Below are 22,883 nucleotides of genomic sequence, written 5' to 3' on the forward strand. Positions count from 1 at the left end.
AAACTGAAATTACAGATTTGCGGCCTCTTATTTCTCATACGAACCAGAGATCGAGTCCCTCTAGGTACAAATTATGTAACTAGTTACTGCAGTTAATTAATCATGCAATACGTTTTTTCACCGGGCGCGGTCGTTTACAGCCGTTATTAATGGGGGCGCCTGGACAGAATTGTTTTGTGCTGGGATATATTCTGGCATATTTGTACATTGCACTAACACAGGGATACAACCGAAAGAAATTCGGAAGAGGACCAATGTCACGATGATTATCAAGAGAAAACAATAAATCACAAAAATGAATTGGTGCCACCAAATAGATATTTTATTGGAACAAACGTCCGTAATGACGTCGTGCAGGTGGCTTGTGCTGCTGACGTGGCTTCCCGTGAGAAAAAATGTTGGGAGTGGCATTTGGGTTTAGTTTTTTTAACGCCAAGCTTCTCCAATATCCGTTGCTCAAATTGATCCGTGAAATAATCCTATTGAGAAGGGAAAAAAATGTCGCCACCGAGTTTGAGATGCGCCACAAACACTCCGCAAATATAGGCAATAATGCATTGCAGAAGGGAGTTAGTGACCGTTCTACCGTAGCATGGTCAAATTCGTGTTCGCGCATCTGCTCAGTGCCGCGTCCGCTCAACTCGCTACACTAAACCCGTTTAGCAAGCGCTTTGCTGGACAAAAATACGTCTCCTGAAAATAATATAGTCGCCCAGTGTGTTTTGGTTCAAATCGCAATGACTGGATACGCTGCGCCATTGACTAATAAGATGAAGTAAGCGCGCACACTGCAAATGTACGGCATCACGTGTAATGCAAACGTAAGTTGTAATTAACCTTCCTCTGTGCATACACGGAAGAAAGGGCGTACAGCCGTTACGGTGCGAATATGCATTTGAAGTGCTCATTCAAACGTGCGCGAATTTAATAAAGCGATACCAGAAATTGCGAATCAAACGTACGTCAACGGTGCGGTCACTATATTAGCTGGCCTTAAATTGTTTTACCTAGCCGCAATTTTTTTTTCTCGCAACAGCCTCAATTTGCGCCGCACCGACCAGCCCATATTACGCAGCAAATCACTCCAATGTCATAACAACGGGATTATAATACCACCCGGGTCGCTAACACACAAAACATGACTTCACGCCAAAAAGAACGTACACGCACTCGGAACGCACACGATACATGGTCAGACACAAGCTGCCGTCGGCCAAAAGAAGCATGAATTCAGGTGAACAATTCTCGCGTCACGAAAACCTTACGACAACTGACTGAACATGTTACGCCGATGATATTGATGCTGGAAGTTAAGCGCGCACATGACAAATACACGGCCTCTTATCCAAAGCAAAGCTTACGACGGGACGAACTCGGCGCTGCGCGCAATGCCTACTCAGAACAAAACTTAAGGACTTAAGCGTGGACGACGGCCGCGAAGGCAATACGCATTTCTTCGTAAGTGACCGCTCAAGCTCGCGCAGAATTTAACAGAGCAAGAACAAACATTCAGAAACTTACCTCGCTAAAGAGTGCTGGCAGCGTCGGCCTGAAGTATGCCTGTTCAAATCTATGCAACCAAACTTTTCTCCTTTCTGCGTCGCGTATCCCGCAAGGAATAACGAAGTCTTGTGCCCTGCCTGACGATATATTCGCGCTGCCTAAGGCACAACACATCGGCACCGAGAAGCAACATAAAACGACACCGGTGCGACATCTTTTCGAAACGAGCAGCTAATTCTTACTTTGCTATTAGCTGGCGCCTACGATAAAGCCGGTACTGAAGCTCGGTGGCTCGGAAGCCAGCAATGGCGTCGCAGCGGCGGCGTTGCGCAATGTCACAGCCGGCGAGGCATCGGCGAGGCGACCCGGCGGCGGAGCAAAAAAAAAAAAAAAAACCACGTGACTTTTCCCTTGGCCAATGGCGCGCGGCGTTCGCCGGCGAAAAAGAAAATGGCAAAAAACGAAGTAGGAAAGGAGCGCGGGCGAGGGTGAAAGGCGGTGAGATCTAAAGATGGCGCTACCTTAGTAATTTTAGGGACCTTACGTGTCTCTACCCTGTACGGCGGATGCGTGAATGAAGGTACTCTAGGCTGCAGAGCAGTCGGTTCCTGTGATGCCACTTGGGACCACGAAAACGCACGATTGAGCGGGAAAATCAAAATTTTAACCTAAATTGTTTGATTTCTCAGTGAATAAAGCACCGTTTGTATCCGGACAACCGCTGGGGGCACTATTAAACACGAAATCGTTCGAATAAAACCAACTTGCATTTTCTCTTCACGGCTGCTTTAAAGCTTCGGATTCTTAGTCACTGCTACAACCACTTTTGTTTTGCGCTGCTGAGCACGAGGTCGCGGGTTCGATTCCCGGCCGCGACGGCCGCTTTTCTGATGGAGGTGAAAAGCGAAAACGCCGTGTGTCGGAGATTTTGGCGCACGTTAAGGACCCCCAGGTGGTCAAAATTAATCCGGAGCCCTCCACTACGGCGCGCCTCATCGCCTGCGTTTCGTCGGCGCGTTAAACCCTACAATCAATCAACTTTTGTTCTGCCCTGGCAACATGCGGAGATCGTACACGGCTGTTACAACACTTGGCTGCTACTGTGCAAACTCTGGTTCGAATCCATCAGATTACACTGGCATTTGTGTGTGTACTATTTACAGGGACGACCATTTCCACAAGTACCCATACCAAGAACTACATTAGAAGAGGCAACTCGCCTGTAAAATAAAATTTCGGCTTTTTGAGGCCTGGGCCCTATTCTCGAAGCGCAAATCTTTGTCTCATTGACTTTAAATTTGGTAATTTTTTTCCGAATGACAAAATGACAGTTTGTGCTTTCACCATTTTAACCTGTCATGACGCGTACTTTGAACTGTTGTAAAGTTTGCCTTTTTTTCTCGCTACGAAACATGCGTAATTCTTGGCCTGCATCGACAAACAATGCGAAATGGAAGAGACATGACAACGTAGGCCTGCATTTGAAATTCGACAACAATATGGCTTGTATGCCAGGCCCTTTGCGCTATTGGGTAAGATGAAGTGCGTAATAAACAATTGGCCTGAACGTGCACGTCACACATTGCTAACTTTACCCTGCGTAAAAGTCGCGTGATCTTACGTAACAGCTTAAGTAACAAATGCCAGCTTCCATCGTGCAAACAATTTCACAGACCTTCGGAGCCGTAAAATCGTCGTAATTCTGCAGCAGGTGCAGTTTCGCATGCGGAACAGTTTACAACTGCTTTCTAGCAAAAGAAACAATAATTTTAACCGTTCGCGAGTCAGCACTAAAAGAACGTCAAAGAACGTCGACTGTTTCGTTTTATGTGCGGCAGTAAAACAGCATATATTGGTTCGGCATAACAGCAACCCAAGAGGGCAGTAAATGGGTTTTCACGAAAAGAGTTTAACGCATTGCATTGGTTACATGATCGAATTCAAGAGAAAAACTATAAAGAAGAGTGCCTGTTTCATTCATTACTGGGTTTGAGCTTTATGAATGAGTGAATCGGTGGCATCAATACGCTGTGCCATTATCAGGCATTGCGTTTCGAGGTTCTTTGCGCATCACAGGGCCCCTCGTTAGGCTGTCTTTTTCTGCGGGACCACCATAAACTTGTAACCAGAAGATAGCATGGTGGCGGATACGGCCGGGGAGGTCATAACGCAACAGCTTGCAGGTTACTTGTGATTTCAGAGAGCTGAACTGTATTGCTGAAAGCGAATGAAACGAACAAAATACACAAAAAAAGTGTGTGATGCCCTTTAGCTAAACACACGACTTTCGCTCACTTTTGGATCAATGCCATTTGATCTCTTAGTCGTGTTGACGCCAATTGTAGCCGCTAGATTTCCTTTTCCAGCCTCAGCTGCCGTCTTTATTTTTCCAATACGTATACGTGTTTCTGTATCCTATATCCACAATATGGGATGGCTCCTTTGTGATGTTTATAAGCTTAGGGCGAAATTACACTGCCTGCCTCGGAACTGTGCGCACACGCCAGTGATTCCTTACGTTTTGCCTACGCAAAAAAAAAACATGACTAATTTCGGAGAACTTATGGAGTCAAGATATGGCCTCTGCTTGTAAAATACAATGCTCGAAAATGTCGTCGAATCTTCGCCGCAACGTTGAAGAACTCAAAATCTCAGCTATTTTGTTTCTGCACTTCGCCCTCGAACTAAACCCTGCGGGCAGACCTATGTCCTCCACGGGCAACGTAATCCAGTGTAGCCTGAGTTTTAAACGCTCATACCACAGTGGTGTTGCAAACCGCGAGAATTACAAGAAAGAGCAAGTGAACGGCACGGGGTCAGTACGAGGAAATGCGTTTTGATGTTTTGCCGATTCCACTGTCTGTTGACATAAATTTCGCTCACTTGGCGCTCGAAGGGCGTCTAACATCTTTGCTTTCAATTCAACGAATCTCTCGACCAATCATATAGCTTTGCCCGGGGTGATGGCGTAACTCGCTTATACCTATCGCGGTGGCGTTTCTATATTTCTTTATGCAATAATTGAGCTTCCGCAACGCCTTTTAGAACACGAAACTTCCTGGCTTAGGATGCCGCAAGCTCAGAGATTCATCATCATCATCATCATGAAGATCATTATCCTGGTCATCCTCGTCATCATCAGATCTACGTTGACTGCAGGGCAAATACCTCTACCATATATCTCCAGTAAATCCGGTCTTGTGCTAACTGCAACCAATTTATCCCCGCAAACTTCTTGATCTCATCTGCTAACCTAACTTTCTGCCTCCCTCTGCCGGCCTTTCCTTTTAAGGGCTTAGCTTTCCACGCCAGAGATTGCCCCCCTGAACAGTTTGTTCCGAAGAGATTGGTCACTGAGCACTGATACACCCTCCTCCGCAGTTTTATTTCACGTACTTCTATACCCCGCTTGATACAGTCTTTTAATTTTTACAGCGAAGCGGTCTCATGCTAGCTTCTGGGCAAAATTGCTCGTGTCTATCGGGTCGCATCGACAAACAAATGGACGCGTTCACTCCAGAGCTAGCGTAAAATGTTGTCTCCCTCTCAACGTAATTTGTGCGCGCTCGAAAATATTATGCTGAAATTTGCCGCTAAGGCGACTGTATTATTACGCCAAGTTTTATTTACTCTTAGTATTATCGTAGTTCGCGTTGAAATTGTAAATAGTTTGAAATTCCCGCGTTATGAAAATACATAGGCTTCTGTGGGAGGAAAACGGGCGTTTCATTTTTCTCCAGTATAAATCTCAGGTCCTTCAATATTTCTTTCTGGTAATTATTTAGGATGTGCGCGTAACTGTAACTTACAAACAGAAGTGATTTGTTTGGAGGACTGTTGGAATGGCGCCCAGGTTCGCTGGTCGTCATCCTTCACAAAGTGTGACCACACTGAATGTTTTGTGCAGTTTGAGCGTTTTTAAATCACACCGTGTTTACGCTTTCCCTTGTGTTGAAACTTAGCATCTGATACACTCATTTCAGTTTATTTTCACCATGTTTGTTGCTTACACAGAGCAAAATCTCACTGAAGGAAGCACCAGTTGAGGTGGAAACTCCGGAAGCCCCGGAGGTCGAGCCTACAAACCAAGGAAACGGCACAAATGGCAAGGAGAACTCTGCAGTCGTCTTCTCGTTGCGCAACCAAGTCGGTGGCTTGGTCAGAGCTCTCAGAGTGTTCAAGGTAACCCACAAGTCAGTCTGATTATTCAGTGAATATTTAGTGAACTTGATACTCAAACTGACCTCTGCGTAAGGTAGCGCGAAGTATTGTAGTTATTGCGACATAAAACACTGAAGACAAAACAACGCATAGAGAAACACGGCGAGATCTTCACTCTGTACAATTCAAATAAACGTTTTCTCAATCAATGCACGAAAATTTGATATATTGCATCTTATTTGGCCAGAAAAAAAGCTGTCCATTATTGACCGTATGATCTGTGGCTTTGACCGTAGGGTTCGAACTAAGCGCTCCAGGTCGAAACATTCAAGAAAACGGTCGGTGGAAAAGTTCTTAAATTTTTTAATTTACAGCAAAGCAGTGGTGAAACCACAGACCTTGAAGATGAGGGCTGTTCAAATGCTGGTTGCTTATAGCATCAGGCCGTCAGTCATTCCAGGAAACCGCACAAGTGTTCTGATGTTTTCAGCACTGCTACCGTATGTTTATGCGTATTTATTGCATCGTTACCTGGCACAAATAAGAAAACTGGACTTTTAGTCCAGGCCAGACCCAACAAACAGCTTGCTCTTTGTAGTGTCAGTGTATGAACAGTAAGCTCAGCCAAAGCCAGGTTAGCGTCTCTCGGGCTTGCGCAAACAAAGCGACGAATCCCGCGGTTGTTTCAAGGTCAGGAGTGCAGGGAGAGGGATATGAGAAAACAGCAACGGTGCATGCCACCAGAAAGGTGCAAGGAGCAGCCCAGCTTCTTGTGTGGTAGTGCAATGAAAACGTCTAACCGTTCGTTTGGTTCACGGGAAGGGGTGCTGAGAGGGAGGTAAGAGGAAAAAGTAATGGTGCCTAAACTTCCGCGTCACCTCTATGTTGTGTGCCAAAAAAGCTGCGCTTGTAATTCACCTTCACGCTTTTTGAAGGCTCGAAATTTTTATTACTCATTTGCGCTTCCAGAACCCACGCCACTGCTTTCTTCTGACTCCTGGCTTCCAGTTAAACGAAGCAGCAATTGAAGTACACTTGCTACTATAGACGCATTCGGGTGCACGTCATTATTTTCTGTGTGTAATATGCAAAAAATTGCCAAAATAGACGCGTGATCTTTGTTCTCACGTTGTGAAATCTTATTGTCATCTTGCGTATACCAAAATTTCCCATTTTCGCGTACCATCAACGCACGTTACCGGTGAGAGCACAAGTCTAACAGGTACACATTGCGGGAAAAAGAGATAATTTCAGTTTTTTTTTGTATGTGCAAATAGGTGTAATTATTTGTAATTTATCTTTCAACACCATAATGTTTTAATGATGAACTGTGCCAGCGCGCAAGAATGGTAAACATGCGCCATGTATACGGTGACAGAAAAAGAGGAGTAAACGAAAATTTCCAGCAAAAAACATTTGGTGCGAAAATAATATCGTATTTTCAGTCTGTAACATGACAAAGTCCACCTAACAAACTTTAAATAAAACCCCTAGAGTTGATGCAACTACATGATGTTTTAGAAATTGCAAGACAGCGTTTGTAGTTGTGTGAAGCATCGTCAATGAGCGTCTTCTATGAATATATTCTGAGCGGCTTTTAAGAATTCGGAAATGTATTTGGTGATTCGTTGTTCTTGCTTCATCTTAGCCCGCGGGCAGGTTAGTGTTTTGAAAAAAACGGATAAACTAGAAAAAAGTATCCGGATTTTCGGTAATCACAGTATTTGCATTAGCAGTATCTGCTTCCTACATTTCAAAAAGTCCGAAGATTAAAGTCAAGAGGATGTTACTAGAAGGAGCAACAGAAGTGAAAATTTGTGACGTCGAACGACCAATTTTCATGACAAGTACACATCTGTGAATGCACGAGAGAATGTAGGCGCCCACTAGTACAAAACGGAAATTCATTCCCTTTGTTTCTCAATGGCTCACACTTATACTGAGCGTGTAACTAGGTGATAGGTCTTCTTGAGAAACATTAGATAACTTAACAAAACAAACCTCATGAATAGGTAAAAAAGAAAGTGCTGTGAGAAAGTGTGCCGACTTCTACACCGGTGCGAACTCCTTTACTATTGAAGCTGCGTTAGGAAAATTTATATCTTGTTGTAGTGTAGTGTGGCGTGTATACCACACGACATTGTAGCTTATTAGGGAAAGCTTGCCAACCACGGAGTGTTCATATATCAATAGTGGCAACAATAGTGTTCACGTGTAAAGATTGGATGGTGGAGGCAGCATCAAGCTGAAATTACGCCTGCTCAGCTTTCGTTACCTCTGTTATTCTATGCCCACGCAAGAGTAACCAGAATATATCAGTGACAATTGAACCGCACAACAAGCGCCATAGCATCCTAAGTGTTCCAGGAAGGGCGGAAATAAAAACTACGCCGCAATTCTGGCACTGAAAAAGCGAAGCCTTGTGCACACACTCGTTATCCATGAGAAATACGCACACACTTTCATTTTGACTCTACTCATCTTCAAAATAGTGCCTATTGACAACTTTTCCACTCCAACTGCATGCATAAGTGATGAGAGGTGTAAGCTTGAGGGTCAAGTCACATTCTGAACGCCATGTAACTTTGGCGGTCACTGAGTGGTAAGAGCACACACGCACACACACACACACCGGCACGTTCATTTTCCTATGTCGCACGCTTGGTCGCCTCAACACGTCACACTATGTGACGGACTATGTCATACCTTCTGAGAATTGCAGAGCGCCGACGCGAGCGGCAACACGTTTGCTGGTGTGGTTGACTATTTAAGTTTACTCCCTTGAGGACAGTTTTAAAGCGCTCCGACGCAAACAGCAATATGCGTTCGCTTTCACGCTAAGCTTGGTCTTTGTAAAATGGCTCTTCCACGTGGCGTTTTCCAACACGCGCGAGGATGTCACACAATCTCTGATCCTAGCTAAAGAAGATTTTCTCAAGTAGTGTTATTTTTCGGGCATATCTACACGCCTCGTTTTAGCGTAAGATGAAAAAAAACGTTTTCTTTGTTTTTTTGTTTTCTGTTGGTTCCCAAGAAAGAGCCAAGAGAAGAAACATGTGACTTGTTTTACAAAGTTTGTACAAATTCGGTCTACGCTCTACCCCCATCAGTTTACACTAATCTATTTTTATTTCAATACTTTCTATGCCCGAAAGCTTCACGGAAAAGGGTGGGGAATTAGAGAGAAAATGTGAGAAATAATGTTGCAGACGTTCCAGGTCGAAGATGAATTCAATGTAGGTGGATTGGTGTTGCCAGCTCTTGCTTGTCTTTGGAAAAAAGGATTCACTATAATGATTTGGTCGGCAAGGCGGTGCACTTACTTTGAAACTCGTTTTACTTCTCTCCCAGGCGAAAAATGTAAACGTGCTACACATCGAATCTCGCAAGTCTAAAGTGAACCCGAAGCAGTACGAGATTTTTGTCGGCGTTGACTGCGACCAGCGTACCATGGATGACGTTGTCCACGCTCTTAAGCACGAGGTGGACTGTATCGAACTCAAGGAGTATTACTCTTCTAAGGGAAAGCTACTGCTTGACTCATCCCAACAAAACGACAATGGCGCCCACGGGGGCGGAGATCAAGGCCCCGCACAGCCGCTGCTTCCCAGTTCGTCGGTGACAACGACGCCGGCGGCGGTTCTTCGTGGTCCAAGTCTTATACCCGGGGAGTCCCTCTGTATCGACGACCTTCCGGGTAAGAAAAGACAGTGCGGAGACGTGTGTCTGTGCAATTCTGTGCAGATGGCCTTCTTGCGCACTTGAAAGCAGGCATTTGGACTTTTGCTGACAAAAAAATATAGCGCCCTTGCACTACTGTGAAGATGGACGGCCAGTGAAGGGATGCTGGTCCGGACGGAAATTTCACAGTATATACAACTTCCCTGATAACTACAAACTAATAACAATTATAGCTAACGCTGCGTAATATTAGACACGCCATAGCGGATAATTATTACGTAATTTGTTTCGATGTAGGTGTTGACAATATAAGAGGGACAGCCGTTTCTTATAATCCAACTGCCTGCGCAGACGGCCATATATTGCATACAAGAATTCTGCAACGTTTACAACCTCGTGTGAACTAATAACGAGAAGTGAAACTAGACGTAAAACCCGAAGCGGTGGCTCAGTAGCTAAGCCGTTGTGCTACTGAGCACGTGGTCGCGGGTTCGATTCTCGGCCGCGGCGGCCGCTTTTTTGATGGCGGCGAAAAGCAAAACCGCCCGTGTGTTCGAGATTTCTGCGCACGTTAAAGATCCCCAGGTGGTGAAAATTAATCCGGAGCCCTCCACTACGACGCGCCTCATCGTTTGCGTTGCGTCGGTGCATTAAAGGCCAACTGCACTCAAATTTCACCCTGGCTAATTGGCTTCGAAATGTGTAGTAGTTACCATGATGATGATTGACGATTGTAGGGCTTAACGCGCCAACGCAACGCAGGCGATGAGGCGCGCCGTAGTGGAGGGCTCCGGATTAATTTTGACCACCTGGGGATCTTTAACGTGCGCCGAAATCTCGTACACACGGGCGTTTTTGCTTTTCGCCTCCATCAGAAAAGGTAGTAGGTACGATGAGAACTACTGTGACGCGACTGGTAGCTCTGTGCAACGCGTGGTTGTTCAGTTTCAGGCACTCAAAATACCGCCCTTGCAGACGACAAAGAACCTGCCGCCGTGTCGCGCAAACAGCCATTTAGCGGAAGTGACATGTCAGCCGTCCAGGCCGATCGGCCTGCCTCGCAGCGAGAGAATCCAGGAAACTTGTATTTCACGCCGGTACGCCTGGCTTTCTTGGCTCCGAAGAGGCTTCGAACCGTGCGGTTCTCTCCTTTTCAAATGTCGTCGCGACATCATGCCTACGCGGTGTGCTGTTGTCGGAGCGCACGGATAGTGTCGTGCTTGCGGTACGAGCGCTCGCTTTTCCGCGCGTCTCCCGCATGCCGAAGAAGTAGCGATCGCCCTCGCAGCTTCCCACGCTTCGTCTAAATTCATCCTATCCGATTCGCGAGGAGCGTGCCGGAATTTCGAGCTGGGTTGGATCACCACCACCGCTCAGGCAATACTTCGAAGAGCTTGTCGGGACAAGGACCCCACCTTCCGATATCTCGTTTGGACTCCAGGTCACCAGGGCTTACCAGGGAACGAGGCTGCCAACTCGGCCGCCCGTGCACTCAACTACCGGGCACCCGGCGTAGACCCAAAGGACCCAGAGCCAGATAGTTAACCACTATTATCATTTAAAGACATCGCCGCCCAATACAGGGAGAAACATCGTCTATACCCGTCCCCCCTCAGGGGGTTAGGCAAGGCCAACGAGCGAACACTTATCCGCCTCTATACAAATACGCTGCTGTGCCCGGCTGTCATGAAACACTTCGACCCTTCTTTCACTGGCCTCTGTCAGTACTGTGGGGAGGTGGCCGACACCTACCACATGGTATGGGCATGTCAGAGAAACCCTTCCCTTCCCCCTAATCCCCACCCCAAAAGAGAGGACTGGGAGGCGGCCCTGCTCGGCTGCCTGGACCTACCGGCTCAACAGGCCTTGGTTCAGCGTGCTCGGACAGCGGTCACGACCAATGGGGTCCCCGAATAGGGACTCCACCTAGTTTTGTGAGGAGGGTGCTATCCAATAGGGACGGCTCTCTCCAAGCTACCTCTCTGTAATATATCAGTTAATAAATGTTCAGATCCATCCATCCCACACCCCCGCACGTGCGCGCTCACTCTCCTCCTGGCTGGGCGAGCCGGCCGCGTCGGCCGGGCAGCACAGCTCTCGCCGTCAGGCCAGGCCGTCTGGCCGCTCGCGCCGACGGCTGATACGTCACTTCCGCCAGCCCGTAATGGCCGCGTTTTGCCCAGTTTCGTTTTCAAAATCGTCGATTTTAGCTGGTCGCTTGCGGTGTAATTACGCCCATTTTAGGCGTCATACTTCGCACATCGCGGTCTTTTTAGTCATACTATGCTGGAACAGTGATTTCACGCGGTCGAAATTTTGAGTGCAGTTGGCCTTTAAACCCTACTGTCAATCAATCTAAACTTAGCGTAATGACAAAGTCTACATACTTAGCTGCCAATTTCAGTGTATTTCTTCCAAGACAACCGCATTAGAATAATAGCAGCAGAACATTTTATTCTGGCTCTAGTGACGATAATCATTCTATGGGACACCGTCGACGCACGCAGGTTGGTTGGAAACTAGCATATCCAGCTCCGCTTTAAAATTGTAACCTAGATAGCTGCCCTGCGGCGTACGTTAGTATATACAGAATTGAAACTTTCCTTTGCGGAAGTCTTTACTTAGGTGTGAAATGACCACTATTAGAGCTAATAATTGGTTTGGTGTTTCAAATGTTTATGCAGAGTTCGCCGGAATGCCATGGTTTCCCCGAAAAATTTCGGACTTGGACAAGACTTCCAATAAAGTGCTTATGTACGGGGCCGAACTGGATGCTGACCACCCGGTAAGTGCACATGATGAGGACTATAATAATGAGGACGTAATGAGGACTCTAATACAACTATAAGTTTACCCATGAGTGAAACTTAAGCGCAAACAGACACACGGACGAGAAAAAGAAACGACACCAGCGCACTCGTCTCTCCATTTTGCATAAGTTTACTCACCAGCATTTGAATACATTTCGTAACCGTTGGTAACTCCTTCAACTTATTCCAGCCGCCAGGACCGTTGTGTTGACCAAACAAATAGCGGGTCTTACGCACTGTAGGTGGGAATCAACGTAAAGGGAAGCTTTTAAACCGCACTTCTCGTTTTCCACAGCCGCCGCGCGTCTTGGTTCCGCTTATGGCTTCTGGGTGGGGTGCTCGCGACACCAACCGTATTGCATGGTACCCAGGCGTCGTTGCCGTGCCTCACGCATTCGAGCTAGTACATATTCGCGGACTACACCACGTTTCTTTGCACAGCGAAGAATCCCCTGTTTCACGGGATGCTTTTTTCGGGTCTCGGTGTTTTTGATTATGAGGGAACGCTCGCGCGTTTTTGTTCTTCTACTGCATACGCAGCCAGCACGCTGTTAAGATGCCAGCTCTAAAGCCCGTTCTACATGGTGCGAATTGACGTGCGAATTCGCATCTGCGGCGTCGATCGTGCGGCGAAACGATGTATGTTTGTTGCTGCCGAAGATATGAAAGCAGGTCGTTTCGCCACACGAACGCAGCCGTAGATGCGAATTCACTGGTAACTTCCTACCATGTAGAACAGGCTGAAGCGTACAGACACAAACTGTAAAACGCCGGCCGAGCCATGGAGGTGAGCGGCATCTGAGAATGTTGCAAGAAACTCAGCGCCTGCGAGCGAGACCTCAGTGGCTAATTTAAAGTAAAGAGGATACGCAAACAAGCTTAGCTATAACAGATGACAAGTAATGAAAAGAAAATGCTAAAATTTTGCACTACGGACCGTCAGCGGGGACGCAGGAGGGAACTACTTCGCCTGGTTTACTTGCCCGCACTGAACAGCTTTGAAAAGTTCCTGGGCTCTACAAAACTGCTATCTTAATAGAAGTTATGTGGACTAATAAAACGCGGCACATCTCTGGATGCGTTCTGAGAAGAGCAATTGTACAAATAAGAGAGACACACTGAAAGTCCATTTATCAGCCCGTTAACTCCCTGTTAGCGTTTATTAAGTGGTGCGGGCTAAAAAAGATAGAAGCCATTCTACAATCGCACAGCCATATTTCTTGGCGGCGGCTTTGGTCGGTGGTAGTCAATGGCATAAACGAGTCAATTTGACGTCGTAGTAGCTGGGTAGGAAATTGGCTGGTTGTTCCCTGTGCATGTGTTTGAAGTCTTGATAATGGTGTATAGGTGGCAGCAGTTGTACTGTTTCTTAAACAAACAATCAAGAACGAGCTCGAGGTCGCGTTGTATTAAGCCGGATGCATGGGTGAATTCGATTGAGATGAATTCCACTAATCTGGAAGCCGAGTGCGGGCTTACAGGCTCTACTCGTTCAACTACCTGTACGCGACCGCACTTGTGCGCAGTTCAACAAACACTATGTCATTGATTAAAGGAACAAACGTGCATTTCAGACTATGTCGTAAGTCCAGAGCATCAATTTTCATTTTCAGAATTAAGTCTTCTCGCTCTGCCGAGCGAGCAAAAATGGCTGTTTTACGACGGCGATGTGTAGTTAGGAACTCATAGTTTTGACAAACAAAACCAAACTTTTTTCTGCCATTACGTACTTAAGGAGTTCTCAGTGAACGTATGACGACGAATAAAAAAATATTTTCAAGCAATTTTGAGTGCGTCATAATTTCCTTTTGTACACTTCGTTCAGTGTGACGACATCTCGTACAAATGCATTTTAATCCCACAACGTCTGAAGAAAGGCAGTTGAAGTTTTCCTGGGATGTTTGTACAGGATGGTGCGACAATAATTGGAACTTTAAAAAAAAAATTCCTGAGCGAACCGCCGCTGTGCTCCCGCTCAAATTTCACACGAAAGTAGCATTTTGTGGTCTATTTTGTTTTACACAGGGTACACCGACGGCACTCACCTGCTGATTCTGAAAATATATGAGACCGATTTTTGCCTATGAGAAAATTGCGGCAGATTTGGACTTGCGAGACAGCGCAAATTGATCTTGGGACGACGGCGCCCTCTGGGGTATGCAGAGCGAAACGCACGTTTGGGAACGGCCGGGCAGGAGAGGCGCGTGCACGTTCGCACGCCTTAAGTCCGGCCGTGGTTTGAGATTCGCGGTAGGAAGGCGCCAAATGGTGTTGTAGACGATCAGAAAATGGGTAAGCAGCTTTTCTGACCATCTGCTTCTTCATTTGGCTCCTTCCACGGTAGGAAGGAGCTAAATGAGGTAGCAGACGATCAGAAAATGCGAAAGCAGGCGAGGAAACAAATCCAACGTTTATTGGAAAGGATGAACCGCGGGAATATATTATTATTATTGGCATCAGCTGTATGCAAGTATTTGTGATCATCTCATACTACGGACGAAATAGATTTTTGGATCGTCTGCTACACCGTTTGGCTCCTTCCTATACCGTGAATCCCAAACGTGCGTTTTGCTCTGGATCCCCAGATGGCCCCGTCGTTCCAAGATCAGCTTGAGCTGGCTCGCACGTCCAAATCGACCGCCATTTTCACTTAAGCGAAAATCGTTCATATTAAGTTTTAGAATAAAAGGTAAGTATCGTCGTTGTTCCCGGTGTCAAACAAAACAGACCGCAAAATGCGACCTTCATGTGAAGTTTGAGCGGGAATAGAGCGGTGGGTCGCTCAGGAAAAAAAATGCTAAAAATGTTCTGCTTTTCGTCGCACCACCATGAAAATATTGCTATTGCACGAACATTGCTACATTTTCGCAAGCCCCTTTCGTAATAAAAAACCTACATTTTGAGAAACTGTTTTAGCAACCGCCGGAAATACTGTGATATCTTTTTTCCCTACTCTGTGTTTGTAATGACTCAAAATATTGATGCTTTAGTAACGTTTCTTTCTTGGCCTTGCGGTTGCAGGGTTTCAAAGATCCGGAATACAGACAACGACGGATGTTCTTTGCTGACCTTGCCATGAAATATCAACAGTAAGTTGCGTTGTTTAAGTACACAGCACTTTGGCGCCCGGTACAGGGGTTTGGCTGCGGCGGTGGAGAAGGTGGCGGTGTCCGCGTAACCGAGCGAGTGAACGGGGCAGCCTAGGAAGAAAGAAAACGGAGGAGCAGCGTCTGGTGAGGAAAAGGGTGGCACGCTCTGCAAAGGGGTCATCTACGAGTCCGTCGCCATGTCTCAGTATACGTCTCACTTGCTTCATCTCAAACTTTCGCGATTAGTCACCGCCGAGGAGCGTTCTCCCCCTCAAACTTTTTTCGGACGCTTCTCCTCTGTGTGTGGGTCATCCGAATCACGTGGCGTTTTCGCATGTGGTTCAAGCATGACTCGCAACAACATGCTCGGCGGCAGCGAATTGCTGCGAGATAACGGCAGAGCATCGCGCGCTGCGATGCGTTCACTTATCACGCGATCACTTTCTGAGACGCAGCAGATATGCGCCGTGACGGAGAAGACTGTTGTTCGCGTTGCATTTCGAATTAGGGAGTATGGTAATTGTCATGTGATTTTTTTTTCTCCGATTTTTTCAAGTGATTATTTGGTTAGCTGGTGTTTGCATTTTGCGGTAGTACGCGGAGCAATATAAAGACCCTTCTCTACACAGGCAGATCCTGTCCGACAGCACAGCCAGTGCTGCATGCATCAGTATTATTATTGAAAAATCAGTTCTGCTGTCTTCGAAATAAGGTGGGGGGGGGGGGGCACAGTTTAGTGGCCACAAACCGCGCAAACGGCATTTCTTGCAGCGTTTCCGTTATTCCGCGTGCACTCGTGTTCATGGCGCAATATTAACAGTTGCGCCGATGAAAGAGTAACAAGCAGCACCCGTTCCATGCCTAAAGTGCCACCCAAGTGGTCTCCGCAACCGGCCTCTGCGGCCCTGCCACAAGCGATAAAAATCAAGAATTGTTGCTATTGGATCAGTTTAAGTCCGTAGTTTTGTGGTCGGTTCGTTGTCGCAACTAGCCTGTATATAAAGAGACACGACTGTGGACGGGGTATACAATTGCGGTTTTCTCATTACGAAACTAGAATAAGCAACTTAATTTCCGGCCTCTTATTTGTGAGTTCTATTCTCCCAGAGCACGGCTTAGCGAGTAAACACGTTTCTTGTGAGTCTGTTTTCTTTAATTTCTGGAGGTACGGGTGCTCTATTTTCTCGTTCAAGCAAAATGCACCAGTTCATTGAATCCACTAAACATTTCTTCAGCAAGTTACTCCGAGTGGACTGAGCGGTTGGCAGAAATCCAACTCTTCCTATGCACCAGAAACAACAACTCAAATATATTTTCTCTGCAGTAGCGTACTTGGTGAACCTTTGCTGGATGCGGCATGAGCGATTGTTGCAGGTAAACAGTTCGTATTAGAGTTCATATTTCGCGCAAGTTATGAGCTTCGACTAGCGTAAAATTATCGATAAACGTTGGGCCTATAAAAAGTTTCATACCACACGGGCAGCTACGCTTGTAAATGTTTCAAATTTATCCCGCCATATTTACTACCACAACACAATTTCCGCTGACTGTGCACAAAATGCTCGTTCATGAACAATTAAAGGGGAAGTTTGCAGTGGGTAGAATTTTGACAATGTTAAGAAACTCCTCTCCCCTCCGGATTCTGAAAATTTTTTGCGTATCTAAACAGTACGAGGAGTAAAACCCTGCTTCCGCTTTTCACAGTGCATTTTCCTTTATTGGTGCCTAATATGTGTGGCATGTCGGCAAGAACATGCGACTCCTTGCTTGTGCACAGAACGCCACAAGAAGAAAGAAAGACATGACACCAGCGTTAAGAATGGGATCTGTCGAGAATTGGTCGCTGTGGCCTACACATCGTAACTGACTTGTCACGGAACGCCCAAGACGCTCCGGACGCACCCATTGCGGTCTCGACGCGTATAGTCACCGCTTTTACTCGTAAAGTAACGCATGCGGATTATAGCGCCCACATAGTACACAGTATGGACGACTTCTCTCAGGCACTCGTAGTAGAGGAATAGGACGACAAAATATAACCTTGTTAGGCTTCAAATATCTGATCATCATAATCAGCATCAGGCTGTCTACGCCCACTTCAGCGCAAAGGCCTCTCCCATAGATATCCGACTATCCTTTTCTTGTGCTAACTGCGATCGACTTATCCGCGAAGACTTCCTGATCTCATCTGCCCATCTAACTTTCTGCCGCCTCCTGCCCCGCGTGCCTTCTCTAGAGATCCACTCTGTTACTCTTAATGACCAACGGCACACTCCGCTCGCTTCTTGTCCCTTAACGTGACACCTATCATCTTCCGTTCCATAGCGCCTTGAGTCGTCCTCAATGTTAGTTAAACTCTTTTAGTGAGGTTCCAAGTTTCTGCCCGTAGGTGAGTAGCGGTAAGATGCAGCTGTTATACACTTTCTTCTCCGGAGACAATGGTGGGCTACCAGATATCTATCTTTTCGTAAGTCCTTGAGGTCTATTCAAACCACGAAGAACATTTTGTTACCCGAAAGAAGCACAAAAAGAACTCAGCATTTGCATTGAAGCGATAAAAGTAGCGCACGAAGATACCCTTGTGAGATTGCCCAGTATTGATCCTTGGCGGTGACCTGGGTGGACGGCCGCCAATTGCACAAACAGTATACTTTGATATCATAAGGAAACTACAGGAAAGTGGCTTGGAGTTGCGATTGCATTACGTGTTTTATGTATTGTGTCTACTGCTTCTTAATGTTTAAGGCAAAATTATATCATTGTTATCGAGACAACACAGTCTTTTGAAAAGAGCCAATTGTGCATATCATCTTTGTGGCCAGTTTAATAACGATGAATAGCCATCACGCTTCTTGTGCGGCTTAAGTTTTTGGGTTGTGATATTGTTTTGCTCGTTTGCAATTGCTTTCAGTGGATCTCCAATACCAAGAGTAGAATACACGACTGAGGAACGCGCAACGTGGGGAAGAGTGTTCAGGGAACTAAGCCAACTGTACACTACTCACGCATGCTCCGAATTCCTGGAGAACTTTCGCCTGCTCATCAAGTACTGCGGATACAGGTAGGAATGGTGATGTCGAGTTTTTGTAAATTTGGGGAAAAACATAGCTGCCCGTTTTATTTACTCATTGAATTGTGACTAGCCTACGTTCACCTGGTTTTCACGTTGGAAGATGGGATGCGAACAATAATAAATACGCCTGCTCCCTCAAATATTCCCTGTTTTCGATTGTTTTTGAACGAAAATGGTAGAGGAGACAAGCTTTCTGCTGCGCTGTCTAGATTTTACCATAAGGATAACCAAATTTTGATTGTATTCCCGATTTTATCCTTTTTATTTGTTAGTTTCAGAACCTCTCAAGCACCGACAGGGCTGTGCTGTTGGGTTTTGCGAACGAGACCTTTCAGCTGTATTGTTTGCATTTTTTCCCGTGCGTCATCTCTCCTACTGTACACCAGCGACAAAGAAATAAAATGCTTCATTGTTTTATAGGGAATGAAAGCCACTTCATAAAAGAGAGACGCATGAAACTGGTTTTTCATTGTGCATTACCGGTTATTTTTATAACGTTCATCTATGGGTCTACGCCTAGTAGCCTCGTAGAGTGCGCTCACCTCTGTCCAAATTTTTCTCTTGGGTGCAGAGAGGATAACATACCACAGCTGGACGATGTCAGTGAATTCCTGAAATGTGAGTATTTTTGCGGGTTCCTTAACACCGGGAGCGTGGGCGGTAACAAAAACAATCAAAACATTACGACCCGGAAGAGGCCCAGTGCATCTCGCTGTCATATCTCGATATAGCTGCAAGTGCAGAAATAAATGAGCGTCAGTAATGTGCAGATATTTATAGTAGTACTGGTGTTTCTTTCGGGATAAGCATATTCAACCTAGAATTTTTGCGTTAAAATGTCGAATGGAACAATATTTCCAGAAACTACTGAAGTTTAAAGTTGTGTGCAACCCCAAGAAATAGGTGCCATTTTTACAAATTTTATATTCAATTTAGTTCTCAATTCAGGCCCGTTGTTATGTAATAAAGGAATATGTCATAGTTCTGATACATTTCCCGGTTATCAGGTCGCTTTCATATGTACGAAATGCTTTCGTGAAGTAGAAATTTAAGAAGCCTGAAGTGCTTCACTAAATGTGCTCTGCGTTTTTTAACGCAGACAGGACCGGATTTCAACTGAGACCAGTCGCTGGATACTTGTCTGCCAGGGACTTTTTAGCTGGTCTGGCTTTCCGAGTCTTTCACTGCACCCAATATATACGACATGGATCCGACCCCTTCTACACTCCTGAACCGTAAGTGCTCTGAATCCTGAAGCGTGAAACATAGAAAGCATACTGATTTACATAATACAGCGTTAATAACTGCCTAAGAATAGGGACGGTTTCAGCTACAGACTCCTGTCTTTTTAAGACTCAGCAATACGTCCGTGCACGAAAACCCGAACGCACGCACGGGACCATGCCTCAACAATTCCACAACACAGGAATACTTGACCCACACTTTCCCTGTGTTAAAAATTGAGAGCAGGTTAGTGAACTCCCTTGAACACTTCAAGAAAAAAGAGTTGATCATTGTGGCCCATAAACGTGTTACGATTGCAGGCTAGACGTCTCTAGAGGTGGGTACAACCTTTCAGGTCTCATATCAAACACAGAACAGTAGCAAACATTTGGTTTACACTTGTGGAGTGTTGTGCAATGCTCCCAAGAACATTCGTCATTGAAGGTGAAATTACGATCCCTTCCTAACGAAAGTTAAGAGAAACGCGAAAGCTAAAAGTGCCTCTAACCATCGCTGAAGTGCGTCCAGTCGATTATCAGACCTTTAAAGCCCAAAACCGCAAACAAAAAACGAATGAAAGCAACAATTTTGTGTGGACTGAGGCACGTACGAACAATTTAAATGTGTTCCGGTGCGTGGTTTATGAGGTGAGGCAACAATTATACTCGTTCTTCAGGCTAGATGCGTGTATTGTCTTATCTAGAACCGTACGGTTTCGCGACTCTCAAGTAACTACTTGACATAATTGGAGACCGGTTTTACGCGAATGCCGTGTGCCCAAACATCTTTCTAGAGTTTCCCGGTCGAGCAACCGGTCTATGGGGAAATGCATTAGTTTTTTGACAGGACGCCAACGATCGCTTTAGGAAAGCTTGCTGTTTAAACAACTTGCCTTGTGCTCAGTATAACACTCTCCAGAAAAACTTGCTTTGCGGTAAATATAATATTTTACAGATGGACAAATAAAACAGCGGAACCTTCACTTTAATAAAGGTTCTCCGAACATGTTTGAGCCAAATAATTTTGGCAGCAGCGTGCGACCACTCGCATAACTGGATTGCCCTGACACGTTGAATACAAACAAACTACGGCCGTTCAATGGCCGTGGCGAAACGTAACCCAGATTATCTGTTTAAACTTATATACAACCCAACGAAATGAACATCGGCATTTTCAACTTCTAGAGACTGCTGCCACGAGATTCTTGGACATTGTCCCATGCTGGCTGATGCCAACTTCGCGCAGTTCTCCCAGGAGCTTGGACTGGCTTCGCTGGGTGCATCAGACGACGAAATCGACAAGCTCGCAACGGTGAGAAGGAATGAAGTTGAGTAGCTTTCACACTGAAATGTGCGGAAAAAAATTGTTGCCTCCTTGACCACCTAACTACTTTTTTGGCATGTTATATACGGGAACAAATTTAGTCGGCCGGCAATTGTAATATCGTATGTCCAATTTGTACTCTTTAGTTTATTACTTTGATTTTAGTTTGAAAGTTACAATAGGGCTGGATAACAACTGCTCATACTCAATATTTGACATACCTAAAGTCTTATTTACAACTAGCTAATCAATCCTAATAACAAAAATGGTGGTATACACCATAACAAAAGAGCCCTGCATGCATGCCTCGGCAAAACTGGAAGTCACTCACTCGCACTTACTCAAAATATATATTTTCCCTCAAAGACTAACTCGCGCTCACGACTCGCAGTGACTCACGCTGACGCTAACGAGTCACCACTCGCCCTCACGACTCGCAAACACTCGCACTCAAGCTATCCCCTCGTCATCACCACTGGCATTCACTTGCACTCAGCCTCACCCCTCGCTTTTACCACATGCACTTACTCGCACTCAGACCCACCCCTTCTCTCACCCACCCCCCTCACTCCCTCTCAAGTTAAGCACTCGTTCTAACCACACGCACTCACTCGCGCTCACGCTCCACCCCCCCCCCCCCGACCTTACCACTCGAACTCATTCGCACTCGCGCTCAAAACCGCAATCGCCACTCAAACTCACCACTCGCATTACCCACTCACACTCACAACTCAAAACCGCCACTGACACTTATTTGCGTTTCCATTGAATTTGATCTTTCTTACAGCATTGAAATTTCGGCTTGCTTTGTTTGTAAACCACATGAGTCATTCTTTTTGTGGAAAACTTCAATGTGGCCCTATCGTCGTCTACCCTGTAGATTGAATATTAATTAACGCTGGGATGCGTCACTTGCGGTCTGTATTTCTTGTTTTCCCTTCATTTTGGAAACATCAAAAACCACCTATGAACCCTTCAATGTATTCGTTGGAGTGGTTCTGGTCACAAGTTCAATTTTCGTAGGAGGCGTCATCCCCATAATTTGCAAACTCGTGATCTCCTGATCTCACGCAAGCGAGTGGTCACTCACGGTGAATGGCGCTCACGCAGGCGAGGGGCCATTCTCCTCACGTTGCGTTCACGCTGGCTAGCGGTCTACCTGGCCTGTGAAGCAGCTCGTATAGTTTGTGTAGATATTTTTTCAATAAAGAGTAGCTCTTCTTTCACATCTTATGTGGAGTGGTCGTCATTAGGCAGCTATTAAGGGCGAAGCCCTTTAGAACCTCGCAATGTCCCTGCCGATCTCTGGAGTTGTCCGTGCGCAACGGGCTTAGCGTGCAGGCAGCATTGTACGCCATCGATCGAGAGCGGCGCGCACTGCAGTACCATCCGCGCGCAATTTGGGGAGGGCGCCGGTAACTGCAGTAGCAAAGATCGCGAATTTCAAAGGGTACAAAACGTAAAAATAAATAAAAAACCCTAAACTATCTAACGATAATTCGCGGAAAAACACGCTATGAACGATGCCGTGGGTGCGAAGTACTGGGACGCGAATTGTGTTTCGTGTGGCGCTGGTCATTTAGAGTGCATTTATCGCACCTCAAAATCATTTAAAACTCAGATTGCATCAGTACGCACGGACGATGACGCTCATCACACCGGCAATACACAACTGCTGTCCCAGTGCTTCGCACCCTCGGCATCGTTCACGGCGTGGAGATGTGTTATTTTTTTAGTTTTCGGCGTGTTGATTTTTTCGAGGTGGGACAAGGTTCATCAGATTTTTACTAGAATTAATGCATTGATTTTGATATGAACGGTGTCCTACTTCTTGGCCATCTAAGGAACGGAGCGTTTGGGGTATGAAAGGCTCACTGATTTGAGTTAGAATTTAACTTTCTCATGAATTGTATCACCCCTTTCCACAAATCTGTATTTGGTTATTGTAAGCACATATATTTATCTCACTGTCGACGCGGTAAACTTGGCTGCACGTTCTTCCCAGATGAGCAATTCCTC

At 45.9% G+C, this 22,883-nt stretch overlaps 1 protein-coding gene across 1 annotated transcript in view; it reads left to right on the forward strand.

The window, feature by feature from the left end:
* Window positions 1–22,883, forward strand: part of LOC144141097 (tryptophan 5-hydroxylase 1-like) — a 66,582-nt gene that overhangs the window by 34,898 nt on the left and 8,801 nt on the right. Inside the window, exons 2-9 of the mRNA XM_077672620.1 lie at window positions 5,518–5,685; window positions 9,016–9,361; window positions 12,030–12,130; window positions 15,177–15,244; window positions 18,156–18,305; window positions 18,889–18,935; window positions 19,417–19,552; window positions 20,726–20,852. Coding sequence (XP_077528746.1) covers window positions 9,115–9,361; window positions 12,030–12,130; window positions 15,177–15,244; window positions 18,156–18,305; window positions 18,889–18,935; window positions 19,417–19,552; window positions 20,726–20,852 — 876 coding nt within the window. The 5' untranslated portion in view covers window positions 5,518–5,685; window positions 9,016–9,114. The remainder of the gene's footprint in view (window positions 1–5,517; window positions 5,686–9,015; window positions 9,362–12,029; window positions 12,131–15,176; window positions 15,245–18,155; window positions 18,306–18,888; window positions 18,936–19,416; window positions 19,553–20,725; window positions 20,853–22,883) is intronic.

This window comes from Haemaphysalis longicornis, unplaced genomic scaffold, assembly GCF_048455015.1.
Source record: "Haemaphysalis longicornis isolate Haplotype H1 unplaced genomic scaffold, Haemaphysalis longicornis Haplotype H1 scaffold_6, whole genome shotgun sequence".
Taxonomy (NCBI): Eukaryota; Metazoa; Arthropoda; class Arachnida; order Ixodida; family Ixodidae; genus Haemaphysalis; species Haemaphysalis longicornis.